This window comes from Electrophorus electricus, chromosome 16 (genome assembly GCF_041902795.1).
Source record: "Electrophorus electricus isolate QZ-2024a chromosome 16, ASM4190279v1, whole genome shotgun sequence".
Classification (NCBI taxonomy): Eukaryota; Metazoa; Chordata; class Actinopteri; order Gymnotiformes; family Gymnotidae; genus Electrophorus; species Electrophorus electricus.
In genome coordinates, this window is record NC_137512.1 from 21,323,098 (window position 1) to 21,346,130 (window position 23,033).

Below are 23,033 nucleotides of genomic sequence, written 5' to 3' on the forward strand. Positions count from 1 at the left end.
TGCGACAAAGGAAACAGTTAACGTATGTTGTCCTAGACGATGTTATTAAAATATTCCTCACTGAAGTCTTGGTACTAGAATTTGAAGCTACAAAGGAAAACAACTTTGAATTGTCCATTCAGGACTTGGCATGTGTGGGGTTTCACGCCCTTTAAACTATACTTATCATTATATAATTTAATATATCCACGTTATTGTTGTAATCGGTGTATAAACTGTAGTGAAGGGGAGAACTACGAGTCTAGATATGGATCTCTTTTATTTGTTAATAAATCAGCAGCATTAGCGCCAAACGTTCCCCGTTAGACGGTACGCCGCGCGAGGAGAGCGCGGCGCTGCAGCCCGCGAGGCGCGTCGCGCGTGCACGAGGAGAGCTCCGCGTTGCAGCCCGTGAGACGCGTCGCGCGTGCATCATCCTGCGCATACAGCTTACCCCCTCGTCTCGAGCACAGTGTCTCTCCTGCCTTGTGATTGCATCGGTGTTTTGCACCCTTCTTTACCCCGACACCGCTGGAAAGACACGATGGCAAACTTTCACGCTGTTCTACTTTTTGAATTGTTATGTCGAGTTCTGGGACTGAACAATGAAGGTAAGGTACATTTAAAGGTTTATGCGCAGTAAACCAGGCCCACTGAAAGAAACTACTGCGGAATTCTTATCTATCAAATATTTAAAACGGGATGTAAAACAGATGAAACGGACTCGCTCATAGATGAGGGGTGGGACGGGGACGTTGGCTTCAGTTAAGCGTATTCGTGTGCTTGGCTATGAATTTGGGGAATTGGGAAATATCCTACTTCTGCCGCACTAAAAAAAAAAACTGCTGTGCTGTTTTTTATCTGTCCATTTTGACAGAAGGGATGAGGAGTCAGTGATTAAAAATGCGATCTAAACTTTTATCCTCTACGTGGCCAGTGGAAATGGATACTAACGCCTTAGATATTTCAGTGTCAATAATGAGTATGATCGTTTTAACACTTTTGGCCAAAAAACCCTGGATGCAATTTACTACTTTTTCTTTCACCTACTGATACACAAACCCCATCTGTCAGACTCTCGTGTATTTGGCTGCTGTTTCTCGTATAGAGCTTCAGGAAATGATTCTGTCTTTTCTGATTTCTGAAAAGAAACATCATGCTTATACTACCAAGCAAACAGCAAATATATAAATCCTGACCTTTTATTTGAAAAACCAGCAATGTTTTTTTTTTTGTTTTGTTTTGTTTTTGTTTTTTTTTAATTATCATACCAAAAGTAGAAGGGTACATCTTACAAGTAGAAGTTATGAATTGTAAAAATGAACAGAATCTGCTGCATAACACCATGGTGCTTGTTTTAAGTTATTTTTAATTAATGTGCACCATATTATTGAAACCTTAACTTTTGTAGTTAAGCCTAGTGGCTTCCATCAGGCTGACGTAGTGTGGGCACAGATCAGCTGTGACAGAGCCTAAACTGGCCTTTTGAAGATGGCCAATTACACTTTAAAGTAAAGACCATAACACAGAAGAGGAAACAAGCAAATAGCAATCTGTATATTGTATTGAATAGACCAAGAAATCACAACTACAAATGTGTTGCAGTTGATGAATGCACATTTTAATGTAAGCAGCTGATTTGTGCCTTCAAAATTAAGCCATAATTTTCAGGTAAAGTAGACCAGTGCATTGGAGTGATTTGTATTACTGATCCAGACTGTGTCAGAGTCTCGGTATTTTACAACCACACAGTCATCAGACAGCTGTATGTTTCCAGTTGCTTTGAGAACATGGAAAACTGGCATGGGGTATTTGTGCTAAGCTGAAGTCTGTTCCTTTCTATATTTTTTGTTACTCACACAGACTCCATCTGTACACAACTTTGGTTGGAGCAATCTCTGACTTATTCAGTCTTTTGGTCATTGAATTCTTTCTTGCTCTTTGTTCAGACAAGTTTTAATCTGTCACAGTCCAAGTAAAGATTCTTTTAACTGTTTAAGTTTGCCTGCAGTGCACATTCTAAGTCTTTCATCTATGAAAAGGCATCTGAATACTTTGTCTTGATTTATTCCTTTTAGAAATTGTGAAGGATTGTCAGATACTCATTAATTTGACCTCATATGTTGGGTACAGATATGTGTGTTGAAGTTGGTAGAATAATTAGGGGATGATGCAATTTGGACATTTACACTACAGTAGCTACATAGGATTTACTGTTTGTCCTGTAAGTTAATAGCTATGTGGCTGTGATCAGGATTTTCCTTCGTTTAAATCAATGGGTAAATGATCTTGAGTTAAATTGCCTAACAGTTTAATTGACTGAGATTTGAAAAGTGAAATAAGAGAAAATCTAGGTTTCTCAAAATGTTAGCAAAGACAACTGAATGGACAAAGACAGACACTGTTTTAAACAAAACCTTCCAGGAGCTTTGCCCAGAAAAATGACACTGCTGGAAGCACTCACCCATTAGTTCTAACAGAACGTGTAGGAAATGACGGTGTGTGTGCATTTTGTCTGTGATATTGCCAAAGTTACAGAGGAAATCTTTGATAGTTTTATTTGCAGTACACTAGATAATTTCAGAGAATGTATTTTTGTTTTTGTTAGGGTTAACTACCAAAAATAAAGTTTTTGGAAACTTTACAAATTTCAGCTTGACAACAAAGCAAGATGGTATTCTCCAGATAATGTACCTATTGTATTTTCACTTGCACCAGAATACCATCACGGTCCTCAAAGCTTTGGCACTTCATATTGTACATGAAACAATATAAAGTCTATTTGAGGAAAGAACGATGATGGTGAATGTGGTTCCCAAATGTAGTTCTTCCATTTCATTTTTCAGTCCACAGAATACTGATGATGTAGCAGAAACCAGGGCTTTCTGGCCAATACTCAATGCTTTGAAGCTCTGAATGGATAATGCAGGTTTAGTGTATATAATTAGTTTCTTCAGTCTGACCCTATGGTGCAAAGCTCCTCAGCATGCAGGAAATACAGTCAGTATTTGGGAGTCTAGGCCTTCCTTGATCCTATAATCGATGTGTCTACATATTGTAAATTAAGGCTCACGACTGTGAGATTTAGGGAACGATGTCTGTTTCATACAGAATAAGAAAAATACCGAATAAAAAACCATTCAAATTAATAAAAGCTCAGCTGATTTCTAATGTGTGTGGGTTTTTTTTAACGTACAGAGGTCTGACAAAATATATGATTTGCTCACAGGCCCAGGGACAACGCATCATCACAGCCATCATGAGGCTGAGCATGTGGACCATTACACCCCAGAGCTGGACTATAAGCGTAAGTAACAAGAAGGAGCCAGAAAAACAAACATTCAAGTATTTTTTAAAACGTTGCTGTCTAGAAGGGCTTGTTTATCCATTGTCAAATACCCTTGATGGATTTTATTGTAATGTCACACTGTTTTTAATAAGAATGACACAGATGACTGCAACTGTTTTATTTTGGACATGTTAGAACCTGATTTAAGTCCATTTTTCTGGTAGATCCGCAGTGGTGTCATTCATTGAAACTATCCAACGGGGAGCTGACATGCTCCTCGCCCCGTGGGGGGAATAGTAGGAGCTCACTGGCCACACGCTGCCTATTGTCTTGTGACCGGGGGTATAAACTGCTGGGTCGATCATCCGTGCAATGCATGGCCAACCGCCGCTGGTCCGGAACAGCTCACTGCCGAAGTAAGCGGAGTATAAGCCAAAACGTACAAGGAAATGTTGCTTCCTGTGAGCTGTGTCACAGAAATGTCCGTTTGTAGCCAAACATAAGCTATTTTACATTTTATATCCAAAGCTTACTTGAAAACTAATGACAGTTTCAGTAAGTAGTTTCGGTAATGACAGGCCTCTGAAATGATCTCCGTGTTTCTCATTCCCTCAGAGGTGCGCTGCCATGTGCTACCTCTGGTCGAGCATGGTACCTACAGCTGCAACAAAGGCTTTGTGGTTGACTCCAGGTGTGACTACACATGCTTTCAGGGCTACCAGATTGAAGGGGACCACTATCGTGTTTGCCGGGAGGGAGGGACCTGGAGTGGAGCAGAGCCAACCTGTGCAGGTATAGGTTGTGCTACATATGGAGACTTTAGATATGATTATCCTTCCAGTGATAAACATGCTGTAATAGTAGCAGAATTGTACATGATTGTTTTAAACAGTCAGTTACTGCTATATATTTAAATTGAGTGTGTGTGTTTCCTTTTCATCTGTCCAAGAGAATGCAACTCAAAAATATTTAACAGTGGTATAATAGCATTATGGATTTTTTTTTTTTGCACCATGAGAGATTATTTTCTTCAGTGTTCTTATGGGTTATGAAGGGGGAAAACTGTTGTTAATGATCCATCAAACTTCCGATTGTTTCAGATCATGAGTCTCCCAAACTGAAATGTCCTTTGTCCAGAGTGAAGGTAGCAGAACCAGGAAAACTCACTGTCACAGTGTCCTGGGATCGTCCTGTTGCCACAGATACTGCTGAAAGATCGCTACAGTATGTATTCTACAATTGTTGTAAAAAGCTATCCTCTCTCATTTGCAAACAAGGGACCCATGAACTGAAACATTTTCATTCCTTCCTAGGCTCTTTCGAAATGGACAAGAATCCAATTCAGAATTTAGCGAGGGAGAACATGTCATTCGCTATAAGGTATATGACCAGGCCCGCAACATGGCCTCCTGCAAATTCACAGTGCGTGTTGAAGGTATGTAAGCGAAAACAGGGCTGATGCTTCAATCTCATGAACCGCATAAGAGACACAACTTTAGCTCTTAAACGCACTGTCACAGATTGCATTTCTGGTCTCCCCCAGTGAAGAGATGTCCAGTGTTAAAGGCCCCCCTGCATGGATACCTGAGCTGCTCTTCTGACGGGAATAATTACGGAGCTGTGTGCGAGTACCACTGTGATGCTGGCTATGAGAGAAGTGGCGTGGCTACCCGAGTGTGCCTGCTGAACCGTAACTGGTCCGACCAAGCCTCCGACTGTGTCAGTGAGTACCTGGCATAAGCAATGACCAAGCCTGCCTGAGAAACTTAATTCTGCTGCTCTGTTATATGCCTGGTAATAGCGGCATAACTTGTTTACCTCATCACCATTTCACACTGTTTAAATTATCCAGACAGACTTGAGACATAGACTGTACAGTCTAGGGAATGTCTGCATTTCTCGCTTAATATAACAACTTACCCAAAATAAATATCAATTACTTGTCTCATCAAATATAAATACGATACTTGGCTCATTTTAATATCTCCACCATCTCTTAAAAACAGGATGCAAACGCGAGTCGAGGTTTTCAAACAAAACCGTTTAATGGAACCGAAAGTAAAAAGAAGTTGAGACAAATAGAAACAAATACAAAGCGGTCCGCAATACTTAAGCGCGTAGACATGAACAGCAACAGCATATGAACGTTTACCTACTAATTGTAGGAGCCGTTTCTTTGATTATGTTTGTGGTCTTCGGCTGTACTCTAGTTATGTTTTTGTCTAATTTTTTATTTATTTTGTTTTGTTTGTTTATTTGTTTATTATAATTTTCAGATAGCAGCTGTAACTCACGACTTAAATAAAATAGGTCTTGTTTGTCGAATGTCGAGTCTGTTGGACCTCATGTTCACCACAAACACGCGTCAAGATCCCCCAGGTAGCACCATTGGGCAATAAATGACCGGCTAAAGGCTTCAAATTTGGATAGTCATGGCATGAATACTCACTCACAGCGAAACAAACTTTAGAAAAACCAGCGGCCAAAAGAAGAAACAAAGGAGAACAAACAGACAGTTATGACTAAGGGAAGACAGGCGACGATGTTAACAACGGTACGAGGCGACAAAAGGAAGACAAAGGCTCTGTCCAAATCGCCTACTACATAATCGCTGTTTGACTGGGACCCAACTCGGTATACAGTATGCGACCAAAATACGATTTTGACGATCGTGGACGAGTTGTTTTTTTGTTTTTGTTTTTTAGCTGTAGCTTGTTCTTTGGGGGAATCCATGCTTTGGGCACAGTCATCTTGCTTCATAGCGACGCGCCAAATCGATGAATTGATTTATTTGTAATCGATCACGCTGGTTACGTTGACGAGTCAGCCCAGCGCTAACTCAGTCACTCATATGGTTATTGAATGAGTACAGTGGAAAACAGTTATACAAGGAAATGACTAATGTTTGTATTTAATCTCTTTTGAAAAGTGTGTGCCTTTTTCTCTGTGCCTTAATTATAGTGATGGAGATAAAAACTGATGTCAGGTCAGCTGGGGCCCTGCTTGACCAGTTCTATGAGAAGAGGAGACTTCTTATTGTGTCCACCCCAAGCGTAACTGACCAGTACTACAAGCTTCAGAATATCATGATACAGGTCGGTCACCACCATAATACTGGTCCCAATCACCTCATCACAGACTTTATGAAATAGAAATACTATTACAATTACTCATAACAGAAACTATGCCACCATCCACTCTTTTAGACAGCATCATGTGGTCTGGACCTTCGCCATGTGACAGTGATTGAGCTGTTAGGCACTCCACCGAAAGAAGTGGGCCGGATAAAAGGGCAGTACCTAGAGGCTGAGGTTATAGAGGGTCTCAGGTGAGCGTGATGACATCTATTGCTGCTCTTGCCAGGTTCCACTACTCACCTATGCTTCCTCCGACATCCCAGTTCCCAGTTTCTCTGTGCAGTCTCCAGCCACTCTGATAAAGATAAAACTGTAATGCGCTTTCGCACATGTGTGTGCATCTGAATAACAGGCAGGCTCTTCAGATCAGCCGGTCCTACTTCACTATGGTGCTGGTGGATGAAATGGGGTTAGATCGGGAACGTTTCGTCAATCCCACGACGTCGGAGGAACTATATTCTTACATTGAGGAGTACCTACTCACGGAGGAGGAGCAAGAGAGGCTGGAGGTAAACAGAGACCTCTGTGACTAAGCTCAGAATGGGCCACACCAGCACTCGGCACAAGAGAGGACACAACTAGCAAAGCTGTGCTTTGTAGAAATACTACATTAAATGATTAGTTATTGTTGTTTTCATACGCAATAAATCATTATCTTGACTGTGGTGTCAACGTCAGTATATGTGGGTAGACTTTTAGTAAGTGATTTATTTAGTAAGTTTATAATGGGTTATGTTTATTAAACTTTTTAGGTGTCAAGGTATTTCAAAATTCCCAGCCTACAGAACAGACAACAGATGATGGAACATGTAATTTAATATTTATTTAGTGCACTTTGTATATATTATTTGAGAGGTGCTTAGTATGGCCAGAAGCTATAGCCACTAACAACTATGCTATTAGACAGTAAATAATTGCCATATATACATTGTCTTTCAGTTTTGTTTTGTTTTTTTTACTACTTAATTTTATAGAAAATAGTGAATAAATACTACTGCGTAAGATAAAAGATTGTCTAGTTAATCTACCTTGAGTTTGTACTTTTCATAATGAAATGTACATTTATTTTTTAAAACAAAGATTTACAAATATGCAAAATAAAAAAAAAGTTTCATTTTAAAATTTAAGTGGTAATTTATATAGTGTTTGAATTCTTTCTTATATAGTGCTGAATTCCATTCAGGGAACTGAAAGGTATCCAATATGTCTTGCTCCGTGTCCTTACTTGGCCTTGCCCATGGACGATCGCAGTTGGAGAGTGCCCTCTGCCCACGAGTCTGGGAACTGCATCATCTTCTGCCACAGAGACACTTCCTCTCCAGTAGAGTCAGCAACCCACTCCTTTTTACCCTCCTTCAAATGGACTGCAGGCAAACATCAAATTAAAATCAATGTTTGAAGTGGCCCTTTTCCATAATACTGAATGAACTGCAATATTATGTGGAACATGAATGGGAATATGAATATAAATATGTAGAAAATGCTGTAATATAAAAAGCTTTTGCCAGTACTTGCTGATGCAATAGGCCAGGATGTGGATGAAAGCAAAAGTAGAACACGTGTGGCACAGCTAAAACATCCTCGGAACTCACCTGCCCCGGAGCTCAGACGGACTCCCCCCAGGAAGTCGTTGCTGGACATGGCCTCTTGATCCCAGATGGTGAGCTCCAGACACATGCCCTTTAGCTGTTCCAGACTCAGCTCCTTGTGCACAAATGTGTGGTTGTAGTGTGGGTTCAATGTTTTCTTGACCACTTGTGTCTTCTTCTTTGTCGACTTGCCCTTGGATGATAACAGATACCTGGACAATAACCCCATGAGGAATGAGAAATGGAAAACGCGCTTTGAAAACAGAACTTGTGTAACAGGTCAGGAAAATGTTAATAAAATTGGATTGTTCAGCACACCCTTTTACAAAGGAATCGGAGGTTCCTCCTGCTTTCACTGCAGACAGATTCTTTGCCTCCTTTATTAGCACATGCAGCTCTCCACTGTCTTCTGCTTTGGCTTTTCTGCCTGGGAAGGGACAGAGTGAGCTAAGATTACTTCTCACTTTCTAACTAGAACAATGGAGTTTTTGTTTTTTTTGTTTCCTTAGATCCCATAACATTCTCTTACCTCGTTGCTTTTGTGAGGGTTTCTCAATCTCTGACACATACTTTAAGGAAATCACCAGTTCCCCTTTGTACTGGGCAAAAGCAGACTTCGCCGAGGAGCTGGCTACCTGCAAAAAACAGATGCTAATTACTTAACACAACTGCACACTTAATACAGACAGAAACTTTGTTAAAGTGGCAAATCTGTGAAGCAACAAAAAATGTGACTCGGAGCATGAAGCGTTTTCCCCTCTTCTCCCGCGGAAGAGACAGACAGAGATGAACTGCGGAAGAAGCTGGTCAGGGGCCATGTTCTCGTACCTTTCCCCTGAGGGTCACGCATTCTTCATGGCCTGAGTCAATGTCATGGCAGTCGAGCAGAACCTCCACCTCCCCGAGGAAAGCGTTGTGGCTGAAGCGGTCGTAGTGCCAGACGGAGAGCTGGAGTGTGCGAGTCGACAGCTGGGAGCGGCTGATGGAGTACTGGAGGAGAGAACAAAAAACATCAAACCAGGGAGGGAGGTGTACACAGGGTAATCTAGGGTGAGGAAGGGCGTAATGGGAATGTCGAGATGTGTCCCCACAAGGTGATTGTTTACACTGAATGGCTTATAGACTTGGGGTTTGAATTACATGCACTATTTACCCATGTGGATTAAAAAGAATGCAATCATATGAATCAATATTTGTATGAGTCACGTGCATAGATAACAGTGTACTTGTCGTTGGCGTGAATATCAGTGCAATGGGATGCCAGAGGTCACTGCATGCATGGTTTTAAGTACCGGTTACCTAGCACACCTAGTTGTCAAGGGTGTGTGGCCACATCTACGTGTCAGGTTTTTACCTGATATCATATACTTTTTATATACTGCAAAATTAACCACATTACTCCACAAAGGCTTGGTAAATGGAACTAATTTGTAATAGTTTTGTCAGGTGTTGTTTCTTTTAGTTACACACAATATGACAAATCATAGTACACAAGTTCTTAAAAAAAACAAAACAAGAATAGACCGGAGCAAATACATGAGGATGCACCTTTAGAGTTTCATTGTAACTGGGGTTGATGGTGTTTCGTTTGACAGCAGTTTTCTTCTTGCTCTGACGAGACTTGTCTGGGAGAAGGTAACACTTGACATATCTATAGTGTGGGACAAGAAGAGTTCTCTTCAGCATTCTTGCATGGGGTGTCTACCCCATCTACACAACTGAGTACTTTTCCTTCTGGAACCGGAGCATCTAAAAGTAGGTTATACGGCTGGAAATGATTCTGGCTCAGAGTACAGAACTTCCCCTGCTGGGGTCCCTAGCCACATTCATAATCACTTGCACATAATAAGAACTGTAGATGCTAACAGTGCTTAACAATGGAAAGGAAACAACGCGTGCGCTGCTTGGTGACAATCACTCACGGGTTGCACTTCATTTTGACAGGGTCAGCGTAAGCCAGCCCGTGACACTCTTTGACCAGGACAGCCAGACTCTGAGTCCCCTCGTCATAGCGTAGGGAGAAGACGATGTCCCCACTCACATCTACTGTGTCATAATCCCCTGCCTCGCTGTACACACTCATCATACTGCCCAATGTGCTCTGCAAGAGGGCGAGAACATTCAAGCTTGATTTATGACTAGAGTTTCTATAGAAGAACTACAGTAAACAGAACTCAGTATTTACCCTGGAGCTATTTAGACTGTATGCACTGTTGCCCACTGTCCTTCTGTGAATGTTGACCAAGTTGTCAATATCCTCCTCTTCTTCCTCCTCTTCCTCCTGGAGAAAGAGCAGTAGAACTAACATGGAACTCATTTGAAGATCTGATGTTTTGTGAAATACTGCATGCAACAGAATGATTTTCAGATTTTACTTGAGAAAGATGCGCAGATGGGAGGAGCTCTTTAAAGGAAAAAGTTGGAAACATTTGTTTGTAGAAGTCAGAGAAGCAAACTCACAACATTGAGACCTGGAACTGATTTGCTTCTGTCTCCCATCGAGACTCCTGTGTCCTCTGTTGCATCCTTACGTAAATCCATTACAGAGGTTGGCTTAAAATCTAAGTGTAAAAAAACAAAAAACAAAACCACGCACAAAAACAATGGGATCCAGTACTGATGACAAGAAGAGAGAATGTCGATAACCACTGCCCTACTTTAAAGAAAATAAAATAAATTATTTTTATTATTACTATTAAGCCCATTATCAATCCTCAAATTTACCAACCCTTTCTAACTTATTTCTTGAGACACCTGCAATACAGAAGAGGGAAGAGCTCTGGACTCCTAGGTCAGGAGTAAAGCACAATCTACATCCTAAGCTCTCTGTTATCTATCGAGTGATATTTTAAAAAAAAATCTTTAAATTGGTTTCTTCCAGTGCAGTTCCTCATCAGCCTATTAACGTTTTCTTGATAAAGTGAAGCTGTTTACCAGAGCTGTGCCACTAAACCGTCCTGCTGTGGAAGTGAAAAACCACAGTTTCCCCTGTACCAGTGCTCACCTCTCCTCCATCTCATGTTTACACTGAGCTCTGAGGAGGACATATTTCATTCCTCTTATTAGCGATGCTGAAGCACACTAAATATTGTAGAATCTGTTCAGTTATGAGAAATTTGGCAGCATTTCTCCTTCAGGCCCTTTTCAAAATTAACTGATTGAAATTCATAATTTTTATAGATTACACACAATTCATTGATTGAAAGGTTGGGCACTGTTGCATTTTAATTTGAGCATGAAGATGATGACAGATGTTCACGTTCTCTTTCATTCTAGAGAAGACATTACCTGAGATTTTGTGCACTCTTCTGACACTCTTCTTGAAAAGCCCATCGACATCATTTAAGGAGTCCGAGCACACGTTAATGTGATGAATTAGTGAAGACTTAAGTCAGAGATGTACCGAGAGAGTGAAAGAGAAAAGGGGACATAGAAAGAAGGTAGAGAGAGAGAGTGAGAAAAAGAGAGAGCGCATGAGAATTAGAATGAAAGAGAGAATAAATAAGTGAAGTTATGCAGCAACAGAGAAAAGATGAAATAGAGGATAATGATCAGTAATGTTGTGTTTATAGTTTTCTTATGTAACGATCACCTCATTAAAGGCTTGGTAATCAGTTGTGTGTAAAATCAGTGTGATCATGCGACATTAATAATGAAGGAACTTTTTAGGTCTAGACTGTGACACTTTGAGGCAGTTGAAATGAACTGGAAGTATGACTACAGTGAACACACTCGCACGCACAGTCTCAGTGCTAGCAGTGGATCCAGAACGGCTGTGGGTCTTAGTGAGTGGGGCCACGCTGGACGCAGTGGAGCCCGCGGGACTGGACTTGTTCACCTCGTCTGCTTTCCTAAAGAGAAAAAAAAAAAGACCTGAAGTCTTGTCTTAAAGCACTTAGTGCTGCCGAATACGGCGACAGGCACGTCTTCGGTGGCTGTATAAGAGGCTTAACCTGTGCCCTGATGGGCTGCTGTGGAGCGAGTCCGTGTCTGTGCGGCCACTGCTGCTCAGGCTGGCCTTCTCAGCTGAGTCTGTGGTGCCGCGCGCCAGGCGCTCGCTGGACGGGCTGCAAGCAGGACAAGCACAACAGTGCTGCAGTACCACCAACTGACTGGGTGACCTCTGTCAGGGGGCATCTCAGTGCGTGTGGGACTATTTTAAGTCCTACAATGTCCAGACAGATATGGCATATTGAAGATTGGGAGTATTATGTAAATCATATATCCATCACGGAAATCTTTTTGGTGGTTTTGTTTCTGTCTTTATATTATTTTCAATGCTGAAACGTTTATTTTCTCATTTTTATTTATTTCAGATTAATCTTGGTATTACTATATTGCATAATCACTATTGATACAATCAGATATTTAAACGAACAGATCAAAACAGAGGCCATTGTCTACATTGTTTGTTTAGGCTGCATTTTAGATTGCATTATATATTTATAAGAGTAACACAATTGTTTCTTAATTTTTATTCCCTGAATACCTTTTACAGATTATTTTAATCCTGAAGTTACTTTTTTCTGAGTGCCTGCTGCCCATTACTGTATTCTCTAACTGCAGGTGAGGATACCTCCCCCACCCTCCAACTGGTGCATTACCACTGACACTTTTGGCACTGGATATTGGCAGTACATGTTATGTTAATTGGATATTTATTTTGGCAGTGTTTTTTGTTTTTGTTTTTGTTTTTTTGGTGTTTCCATTTCTTGTTTTATTTAATACCTTGCTGAAACAGATTTTTAAATTATTTTTGTTTTGTATTTGTTGGGGCATCTGGAGTTTAATGAGCACTTTCAAACAAATATATTCATATATTTTGTATTATGTGCTTTGCTGTTTTTACATCAGGTATTACTGCATTTATGCTGTAGCTACAATAAGATATTTAAAGGAACATGTCAAAACCAAGATCTTCATCTACATTGTTTGTATGGACTGCATTTTACAATAACCATTATTCATTCCGGAAATTACTCTGATCTCTGTTTTTTGTTATTGATAGGATCACGATTATTGCTTACTACCAAACCTACTGTTGACATACCTACTGTTTCCCACAGCAAGGTCTTTCAGTCTGGGTCGGGGCACAGGTCCAGGCAGACTGGAGTTTAACTCGGCACTGTTCAGCAGGACCTCTCCTGTAGTCTCGCGCTTCTTCACTACTCGGCCCCACACACATTTCAGAAAGAGGAATTGACTAAAATTACACTGGAGTGATGACAAGATCAGTAAAAACTGTAAAAGATCAGTAAAAACTCCCTCTTCTACCTCACTTTTGTCTCGCTAAAGGAAAAGGGAATTCAGACGCCTCTATCGCGATTTCATTCATCTGTTTCCTGAACTCACTTGCAGGCCTCTTCCTGAGGGAAACTCGCACTAGGTCGTGTCCAGGGGCACTGGAGAAGCGGTTAACTCTTTGGTCAAAGAACCAGTCCCCTGTGCTTTTCTTTAGTTCTCTGCAAAGGGCGAAACATTGAAAGCAGGGCTTTAATTAAACATTAACTTTTTCCACTTAGCCAAGGGCCTGATTTTCCAGGCCACCGTGTCTCTGAATGATGAGCTTTTGGACTAAGCCAGGGGGACCGGGTATGTGGCAGGTGGGAATACTCACGCCTCCTTGGCACAAACAGTGCACACCCAGGATGCGTTGGCTCGGATTGAGCGGCAGGTTTGGCACACCTGGTGTTTACACGCTGGGCACTGGTTACTGGTCGCCAGGCGTCCCAGGGGCTCCTGGCAGCGACCACAGCTGTGCTCACTGTAACTCCCATCAGTGCGCTTCGCCCCTTTTCTCTTGATGTCCAAGAACTCCACCTTCAGCTTCCTGGACGTATCAGCAATGCTTTAGAAAAGCTAAATTACATCAGTGACAATATAGCGCACTTCCAAAGAGACCTAACTGAAAGGGGGAAAAAAAAGGAAAAACAAAATCTAACTTGTTTAACTTGAAAATATATGGAGTATAATGCAATATTGCACTGATGTCTGAGTGAACTGCCAGATGGAATTGGATAAGTAGTTCCTAGTCCCAGCTCTAGAAAGAGAATAAAGAAAGAATTATGAAGAAAACACAAAAAGGGGGTGTGGCATGGGACCCCCTGCCTGAATGTGGGAACCAATCACATAGGACCCTGTACTACAGGAGGCACCCACTTCACCCGCTGTTCCTCCAGTCGTCTCAGTTCTTCATCCCTGCGCAGCACCTCCAAGATCAACTCCCGCTCCACGTCCGTCAGGAAGGACACGTTGATCATCTCCATGGTCTGCACCATCTCAACCCCTTGGACCCTTGCCTCCTTCCAGGGGCCAGCTACAGCTATGGGACAGCAGAACCGCGGCAACGCCTAAAGTCAACGGAATACAACAATCGTCAACAACGCTCGCTGCAGTCGTCAAGACGCGTGAGCAACATGCGGCGGAGAATGCACGTTCACAGAGCATGACCGAGTGTATATGTGCAGGCCTGTAGTTGTACAAATAAGGGAGGCCCATACTATTTGGAGAAAGGGTAGGGACTTGGGAACGTGGCAGGGTAGGAGCTACGTAATTAAGAAAAGAACCAGGGCTTGGTAAGACTGCATAGCAGAGATCAGCGGGGCTAGTGTACAGCAGATGTACAGAAGGAGACCGGAAGACACATACTAAAGCCCACGGTGGTTATGCCAATAACTGCATTTGCACCAGTATTTGCATCCATTTACCCTTTAGCTCTGAGAACACAAATTTGCTTGGCAAACACAGGTAGGTATTTACATTTTGTGCATTTCTTAGCACACGCACAGAAATGGGATAAAAATCACCAAGTTCCCACAGCCCACAGGTCTAGGGGCATGAGAACTGTCCCAAAGACCTTGCAATGATTTGTTGCTGTCTGAAACAGCTGACACTAATCATACGTTCAATATTCGCTCCGCTCGGCATGGACCTTCCAAGCGGCACGAGGGCCAGGGAAAAGAGCCGAGCAGTGGCACGAGAAAAGGAAATGAAGGAAAAAATAAAACCCCCACACAGAACCCACCACGAGCCAAACATATCAGCGTCCCCACCCTCTAAAGACACAACGATGGGTGGAGTTAGCCGGCCAACATTTATTTAATGGTGGTGTTCAAGGAGGTTAATAATCACTGGGGGCAATGAACCATACAATCTGCTCCGAACCTTAATTAGCAGGAGTGTGAGAGCGACAAAATAAGCTTAAAATCATCCCTCAGTAACTGGTTTGGGGAGGTGGAATATCCAAAAACACAACTGTTAGCGCCTATGGAGAGCTGCTTCTTGTGGTTTACGGACTTCAGGAAAGCTGAGGAAGAAGAAAATAGCCGGAGCACCGATTGCTCCCAGCTACCGATAAAACCAAGAATTTGCTCGGCTTTGAATACAGGATTTTCACCCCCTAAAAGCAACTGTCTATAATACATTTGATCACTCGTAATATCAAAGCACTACAAAATACCGGCTACAAATGAACTAAATCACAGACAAGAAAACATCCTAAAAGAAAACAAAATGTACCGCACGCATGAACCATTTTCAGCAAACAAATCTAAAATATTGTTTCATCTGTAATGTACAGCAGCATTCACACGAAAAGGTACAGAATGTGTTGTTTAAAAACTGCGGATTAAAAACTGCGCCAGTTGAGTTCGTTCACCGATTTGACTCGTTCACTATTAATAACAGGAATTAGTAACAGGAATCGTAACGCAACACCTCCACCCAAATTACACTCACGGCGCTGTCCCAAACTCGCTGATAAACACTTTTTTTAAAGGTCCAGTGTGTGCAGCTGAGCTGGAGAACCACTGCTGTCATTCATTCATTCTGACGGCTCCTCTTTAAACTTACCGAGACTCGTCCGTTTTACTGTGCGTCTCTTCCTCACGAACTCAAGACTGTTTGACTCGGCGTTGGCAAGTAAGCCAGTGGTATCCCGGAAGACAGGAAAACTTCGCAGTACACAAATTTGACTCGTAGCAAGCTGGCCTCAGACTTGCGAAACAGGTGCAGCGAAGCCAGGTTTTCTGCGATACAGAGGAAATTCTGACGTGTTCGTGTGAGATCCAGTCCCACCTTCCTTAAACCGTGTGATAATCTCATTAACGCTGGCGCATCTGCGATTACTACGGATGGCCGCAACAGAGATAAAGACGAACTATCATGCATACTGAATACAATATACAGAATGCCAGTTACCCTAAAATAACCCATATCAAATTCGCTGTGGAGCTTTTTATCAGTTTTACAGTGCAGCCTAATATGTAAAGCAGCATTCGGATTTTACCTGGTTAACTATTAAAATACTACCATCATAAACACAAGCGCACACAAACAAAATAATTTATTCTTCTGCTCACCTGAATATTCAAATAAACGCTGCCGAGCAAAGAGCCCCAGTGAGGATGACTATTATCTGTTATCGGTATATAACATGTTCAAAGAGCCAGTAATATATTCATTTATTTTTAATTATGAAAATTAAGCAAATTTGTCTATCAACTTATTTTGCTGGTTTACACTCCAAATCCAACACTATGTGACTGACATGTGGTGCATATGACTTCACGTGCTCTATGCGCTTAATTGTGGTAATCCAAGTGTCCATGGTGATGTCTCTCAAAAGTGTGCCAATGCGGCCGGCTGCCTTATGAGCCCAGGCGTTCCACGCCTGGATGATCTCTAGGTGCTTCAGAGAACCTTCTGCAGCTCTCTCTTGCTCCTCCTCCTCCTCTGATGAAGCTGTCTCCAGGGTGTCAGACTCCTCACGTGTCCCACGGTGGAGAGGAGTGGTAATGTTGTGGTGGATATGCATTATCCCACCGACGTCCCTCCTCAGGAGACGGCATGCCACTGGCCAGCCCTCCTCGGAGCTTGGAAGCAGGCCAAGATTCACTCTGTCTGCCAGGTCACTGAGGGAGAGCTACAAAAAATGTGCAAAATGAGCTTTTAATTCAGCTGTGCTACAACTGCATGTATGCAAAACAATGTGTATGTATTATTACTGAGCATATGAAAGATAAAACACAAATCATCTTCTGAGCAATTCAGACACACGTGTGCACTTCAACGGCGGATGAGGGAGCTGTGTCTGTGTTTCTGTTGGGGCCATTGATTAATTTATTTTCTTTTTTATATCCTCTGACAAGAAGAAAAACTAAGTTAATTGTTAAACTACCACAGTGATTGTCACAAAGAAGGAGATTATTAGTCATATGGCATATGTCAAACAGAAGCATTGCAGGCAAATGTAGAGATAAAAACCCTTACTTGTCTGTTATCTCCTTCATGCACTGTGCAACGGTTCGCTACTTTATTAAGCTGCAGGTTCGTCCTCAGGGCCGCAGCTGCATCTGGGTTCCACTCACATGCGTGCACATGGGCGGCATTGGCGTGCACCAGGTACGGAAGGGTGAAGTAGCCAATCCCTGCACAGCAGAGCTTCAGTTTTGAACTCGCATTTAGGATGGGGTGCCTGGATTTAATGACAGCACCAGGCAAAGCCAAAGCACATACCTGCATACAGATCAACCACAGTCTCGCCAGTGCAGTCAAAGGATGCAATCCTCAGTTTCTCCGTGATGTTTCCAAAGGAGAACATGCACTTGGTGACATCAAATTCATACCTGGAAGTTCAGGTATGAATTAGTGGCTGATGATTGATAACCTCACTTTATTCATTCTAGTTATACAGTATTCACTTTTACTTTAGAATGCAACAGTGTAAACATTAAAGCACATTTATTTTTCTAACTGATAAACTAATAAATTGAGGTTTTACCTGATGTGGTTATCGATGTGTGTTACATAGCTGCTGTCCCCCAGTAGTATTGTTACCGTGGGTGTTCGATAACCATCCTGAGAAATTCGTTTCATCTGTGCTACACGCTTCACTCCCAGCGCACTGGCAACTGCCAGCCACAGTTCAGATCCTTCAGGAATTAGCAACATGCAACAAAACATTCAACTGTTTCTTTAAAGTTTTTTTTTTTAAGCGTGTACACTTAAGCCTTCCTCAGTCAGATAACGCTTAACGCGAAACTGCATATGTACCATGTACGAACAACAAGTGGTGTCTTTGAAATTAAACAAACAAACAAACAAAAAAAAACCCCACAAACACAAAAACTCAAAACAAAAAATAAAACTAACTAATTACAACAAAAAAATCCTTAAATGGTGCCTTAGACATCATTGTAGTTGCTCCAAGGTCTGAGGAACATGGTATGGAATGACTCTGTACTGTGATCTCTGCACATTTACCCTGCACACTTTGCTCAAATGAGACCTGTGTCCTTCCTCTCTTATGTATGGGAGAATTACTATTTATTATTATACAGTGTGCAAGTAGAATAAAATTGGACTCCACTGGGAAATGCTGATAGCAAATATAACAAAGTATAAATATTGATTTAAGACCACAGAGTATAAATGAATGAGCACGAACTGGAGATGGATTACATTTACTAGTGTGGTTTCTGCATGGCAATGGCAAATCACAATACATACAGTTTACTTTATTTCTAAGCATAATTCTGAATAAATTGGAGTCTACTTGGAGAAAAGTGTTTTTAAATATTATAACAAGAGTAGTAATAGCTAATATGCTTAATCTTGTCCAGAGGAACTAAACAGGGATATTTACTGACTCACCAATTTCTCTCCAGATTGCCTGAGAAAAGCACCCTTCACTAAACAGAACCAAATCTCCATGACGTTGGTATCCATTGGGGATGTCATCTTCTAATTCCTTATTCAGTTGCTTTCCTTTGGCTGCCAACAGCATCTGCACACTCTGTACAATGCTCTCTCGACAAGACCTAGCTTTTCCCTTTTTTGACCGGCAAGGAACCTATTTAAAAGTAAAAAACGTTGTAGTACAGGAACGAGATCCATACTGCGCAGTTACAGACAACTCTGAATTCTACCATGTAAGGATTACCTGTGTTTTAAAGAGCTCACAAGAACTGCCCTGAGCTACAGAGTCCTGAAGAGCTCGCAGGTCAAGGCGGGGTAGAGCTGAGGGTCGGACAGGCAAAGTTACTGTTCCGTTAGAGTGTTTCTGTAAACAGTACTGGAGATCTAAAACACCCGATGATAACAGATGTTTCCTGTTGAACGGGAACGGGATAGTAGTTTCACAATCACAGAAAATGACTACTGTTATTTCACAGTGGGTGGTTACGTTAAAAAGGTTAACAGGTAGCTATAGTTAGCTATCTTATAGCATGCCACTCACCTGTAAAGCTGTGCATAGCGTTGTGGAACCTGTAAAACATAAATGCAATCCATCTTTTTTTCCACTGGGGATATTTAATTCATGCGGCTAAAAGATCCCGCTGAAAGCTTATTTTGGGGCAGGTTTTTGGCCGGAATTTTGAAGTGTTGCACATTACTTGGAGCACATGCGGATGTGGTTATTTTATCAGATATCGGGGAGGGTCTCCGATTTTATTCATTATTCAAACGCACGTAAATTGTAAATTTACAGCAAGGTCATTTTAGATCGACGTTAATATGGATGTAGCATGACTGTGAACATTACAATAACGATCACAAAAAACCCCCCAAGATTCTACCGAATAATGCAGCAGCTTACAAACACGCACCCCAGGTGGCAGTATTCGCGGTAGAAACCCGCTAAAACGCCCCCGAAACAACGAAGAAGAACAGCGGAGCCAATCAGAAGGCGCCGTTTGGGAACTGTTCGGGCAACAAGAGCCACGTTTTCAAGGTAAGAGTCGCCTAGTTTTTAATTTTAGTGTGGGAAAACATTACGTATAAACATTTATTTGACATGCGGTGATAAGACAAAAAAAAAGACCTGTACTGTACGAGTTAATTATTTTTTGCATCGCTTAGTCATAAATGTAACGGTGCTGAACACTTTCTCTCCGCGGTTAGATGTCGGGCTGCGTGACGGTCCAGCTCAGCTCCCTCAACCGGGCGGACACACCACAGCTTCACCTGCTACCCTGCGAAATAGAGCACGACGGCTCTGCCGAAGTCTCCGGGTTTTTTACACCCGCGGTGAAGGAGCACAAAGGCGGTTTGTACTTGATACTACTTTTAAGGTGAGCTCCGTAACTCTCAGACGCTGTCGGTAACTGTGTGTGTGTGTGTGTGTGTGTGTGTGTGTGTGTGTGTGTGTGTGTGTGTGTACGTACGTACGTACGTACGTACACGTATGTATGTGTGTGTACGTGTGTGTGTTGTTGTTGTAGAAAAGAGCGTGTCGTTCCGGGGCCGTGGCCTTAGAGGCCAGGAGGTGTCGTGTCCACACGGTTATACGGGAGTTGTCCTAAATGAGCTTCAGAGGCCCTCATCTGATGAAGAAGTAAGTGTGTAGGCCACTGGGTTTGTAGGAGCAGTTGCAAAAGGGTGCTTTAAAGTTTCTACAAATATCCATGCAAGCCCCAATATCACATGTCTGCACAGAGGTATACGGTGTGTACCCGTAAAAAACTAGTGTAGAGATGGTGTGTATGAGGTAAGTGTAAATTTTCACACTTGGTTAACCATTCGCACTTGGTTATCTGGCCATTTCGTCTCTCCACATTCCCTTATAAACCCTTTGAATTAAAATTTTCTTTAATTTTGAAGGTACACTATTCAAATGTAATATAAATATTACTACACATATCTGTGCTTCATACTGATAGCTATGATTATAGGCCATTACCATGTTCATAGTTTCAATGCTGCTACAAACTTTACATTCTAGTTTTCAAATGTAATTCATGATCTATACACTCACCAGCCACTTTATTACACCTGCCTTGTACCTCTGTGGGCTGGCAGCTTTATTACAAACATCCTCCTTATACACATTGTGTTTCAGTTTGTCAGCCACCTTCTGCCCCATTTGTCAGTGGTCAGTTTTTCACTACAATACATGTTCAACACACATGGTAGTTGGTGTTTTGCTGATTAGGGGTCAACTGATTATCGGGAGCCGATATTTGGCATTTTGCTGATTGTCTGAAATGGCACTTAAACCTGTTTTCTTGCCAAAAGCTTTTTTAAATGTATGTGCATATCTAATACAACCACGATTAAAAAACACAATTCTGTAGTGTGGCCCAGTGTCCTGCCTACAGCATTACTAGATTGCTTGAAATGTGGATAACGCATAAAGTGCCTCACGAACACTACTGTAATCTCTCTCTGTGTCCCGCCTGCAGTGCTATTGCAATGGTAGTACAACTGACAATTCTGTAACCTGCGTCCCACCCATGGTGCTATTGTGTTGGTAGAAATATGGAACAAATGTCAAGTAAATCCATCCAAACATGGTTATCGGTGTTTGTGAGAAATGTGTGAAGGGAGCAGGCCTTCTCTTCTACAGCGAGAGAAAGGGTGAACATGTGTTAGATGAACAGCGCGGTTGGCAAAAAGCACTATGTTGGGTCATATAATTTTGCTAGCTCACTCTCACACCTTGAGATGATGACTGTCATCAGAAGCCTGTACGTTTTGCACAGTTGCTCCAGTGCACAAATGCACTCTAGCCAAATGAATATGACTCATGCGTGCAGCACAGACCTTGCCTGAAACGTCACATTTCTTTTGTTTCACGTTTGCTGGACGTGCATCTGTGTCCAACTGTGCAGACGAAGCTCCGGAGAGCAGTAGCTTTCAAATTGATGGTAAATAAACACCAGCGCTAAATATTGGTGTCAGCCCTGGGGTTGACACATTGGTCGACCCCTAGTGATGATATGAGTGTATGGGACCGCAGTGCTGCTGGCAGTTTTCCACTACCTAAAGCTGTCCAGTCAACAGCAGCCCTTTGTTTAGATATGAACCGTTGATGAGGTCTAGAAGATGGCTAACTAAAAAAGGGCCACATTTGGGCTGGGTAATTGGTTCCTTTTAAGTCACGTTTGCACTCAATTTGCAAAGTGCGCTGTTGAAGGACGACATCCACCAAAAAGGGGTGATGTGTCCTTACGGTTTACGGTGAGCACGCTGTCACAAAATGCTGTGACCAATAGATTAAAAATATGTAGATGACAGGCTTCTTATGCACTTGCCTTACACAGATACTGCCTGTGCTGCAATCAGAAACAAATAAGTTACGTTTGGAGAAAATTACACAAAATCAGTTAAAAAAAACAAACAAACTTTATTTTAAATCTTTTCCTAATGCTCCCTGTGCTTGTAATCCTATAGGACAGAATTGTTAAGGTGTCTTCTGTTTTCCATAATTTCACATACTGGAACTTGGAGACCCCTCCCACATCCGATGACCGTATAATGATGGCAATGGTGTGGCCAAAACTTGCAGACGTGGTGAGGTCTATTTTCACACGTCAATCAAAAGTTCAGAGATTTTATTTGACAAGTGGCTTCCGTTCACATATAATTTAATGCTTTGTCACCTTCTTTCTTCAGATACATGCACCAGTGGAGGGTTAAACGTCATGATTACCTCACCGAGCGTCTCACCTATTGTTCTGTTACATTTCCACAAGAAAGCATGGCGGTGTTTGTTGATGCATATTGTTGACAGATCAGGTGTCCCGTTCAGCAGGTATTGCTGGTTTATTACATGAGTGGTGTTTTTTGTTTTCTCATTTCAACTTTAGAACATGCTTGTTTATACTAAACATAGGAAGTTGTCTTATCGAAGAATTAAGTCTGGATACATGAAAATGACAATTTTTATTCACAATATTGAATTCTTAAACATATAAAACAGCCATTTATTGTACTTTGCAGATTTTGTAAATGTTTTAATTTTTAAATGTTAAGTTTGTGGATTGGGCAAACTTCAGGACAGCAAGACAACTTTCCATTGTAATATTAAAGTTGTATCTATTAAAACATTTTGGGTTTGAACTGTAAATACTACATAAAACATAACTGTGGTGCACACGCGTGCGTGCGCACACACACACACACACACACACAATTAGTAGCATTTTCTTTTTAATGTGACTAAAATCACTATTTGTAATAAAATATGTAGTGGGTCTTTTTCTTCCAGACTGCTGCTGTTGATACAAGTTACATCTTAGCTAGTGTAACGGGTAT

At 41.7% G+C, this 23,033-nt stretch overlaps 4 protein-coding genes across 8 annotated transcripts; 2 read left to right on the forward strand and 2 right to left on the reverse strand.

Annotated features, from left to right (window-relative positions):
• The first annotated feature begins 370 nt into the window (after positions 1 to 370).
• On the forward strand, positions 371 to 7,543 carry srpx2 (sushi-repeat containing protein X-linked 2). 2 transcript variants are annotated; one of them, XM_027022578.3, is made up of 11 exons: positions 371 to 590; positions 3,209 to 3,286; positions 3,493 to 3,684; positions 3,884 to 4,060; positions 4,369 to 4,492; positions 4,582 to 4,703; positions 4,812 to 4,991; positions 6,230 to 6,363; positions 6,475 to 6,596; positions 6,758 to 6,914; positions 7,158 to 7,543. In XM_027022578.3, exons 1-11 carry the CDS (start codon positions 524 to 526, stop codon positions 7,221 to 7,223), a joined length of 1,419 nt encoding a protein of 472 aa, XP_026878379.3. In that variant the 5' UTR covers positions 371 to 523; the 3' UTR covers positions 7,224 to 7,543. The 2 variants fall into 2 exon arrangements, with proteins under 2 accessions (XP_026878379.3, XP_026878380.3); XM_027022579.3 differs by having other exon boundaries at positions 374 to 590; positions 6,758 to 7,543.
• Positions 7,209 to 15,986, reverse strand: sytl4 (synaptotagmin-like 4). 3 transcript variants are annotated; one of them, XM_035532290.2, is made up of 17 exons: positions 15,846 to 15,986; positions 14,154 to 14,344; positions 13,612 to 13,824; positions 13,347 to 13,456; positions 13,045 to 13,159; positions 11,948 to 12,061; positions 11,737 to 11,845; positions 11,283 to 11,379; positions 10,455 to 10,555; positions 10,180 to 10,275; positions 9,917 to 10,095; positions 9,543 to 9,645; positions 8,823 to 8,984; positions 8,524 to 8,629; positions 8,313 to 8,421; positions 7,998 to 8,206; positions 7,209 to 7,769 (listed from the first exon to the last, which is right to left on the reverse strand). In XM_035532290.2, the coding sequence occupies exons 2-17, from the start codon at positions 14,270 to 14,272 to the stop codon at positions 7,627 to 7,629; spliced, it is 2,085 nt and encodes a 694-aa protein (XP_035388183.1). In that variant the 5' UTR covers positions 14,273 to 14,344; positions 15,846 to 15,986; the 3' UTR covers positions 7,209 to 7,626. The 3 variants fall into 3 exon arrangements, with proteins under 3 accessions (XP_035388183.1, XP_081554776.1, XP_081554775.1); XM_081698650.1 differs by having other exon boundaries at positions 14,154 to 14,316; positions 15,846 to 15,978; XM_081698649.1 differs by lacking the exon at positions 15,846 to 15,986 and adding an exon at positions 15,732 to 15,828.
• tyw2 (tRNA wybutosine-synthesizing protein 2) lies at positions 15,888 to 19,579 on the reverse strand. Its single transcript, XM_027022571.3, has 8 exons — positions 19,234 to 19,579; positions 18,937 to 19,105; positions 18,648 to 18,846; positions 17,776 to 17,926; positions 17,511 to 17,620; positions 17,265 to 17,422; positions 16,355 to 16,917; positions 15,888 to 16,021 (listed from the first exon to the last, which is right to left on the reverse strand). Exons 1-7 carry the CDS (start codon positions 19,284 to 19,286, stop codon positions 16,498 to 16,500), a joined length of 1,260 nt encoding a protein of 419 aa, XP_026878372.2. The 5' UTR covers positions 19,287 to 19,579; the 3' UTR covers positions 15,888 to 16,021; positions 16,355 to 16,497.
• A 20-nt stretch (positions 19,580 to 19,599) lies between these two features.
• rnaseh2c (ribonuclease H2, subunit C) lies at positions 19,600 to 22,825 on the forward strand. 2 transcript variants are annotated; one of them, XM_081698652.1, is made up of 5 exons: positions 19,600 to 19,728; positions 19,899 to 20,043; positions 20,219 to 20,331; positions 22,227 to 22,289; positions 22,392 to 22,825. In XM_081698652.1, exons 2-5 carry the CDS (start codon positions 19,899 to 19,901, stop codon positions 22,413 to 22,415), a joined length of 345 nt encoding a protein of 114 aa, XP_081554778.1. In that variant the 5' UTR covers positions 19,600 to 19,728; the 3' UTR covers positions 22,416 to 22,825. The 2 variants fall into 2 exon arrangements, with proteins under 2 accessions (XP_081554778.1, XP_026878373.1); XM_027022572.3 differs by having other exon boundaries at positions 19,602 to 19,728; positions 22,170 to 22,289.
• Positions 22,826 to 23,033: the final 208 nt, after the last annotated feature.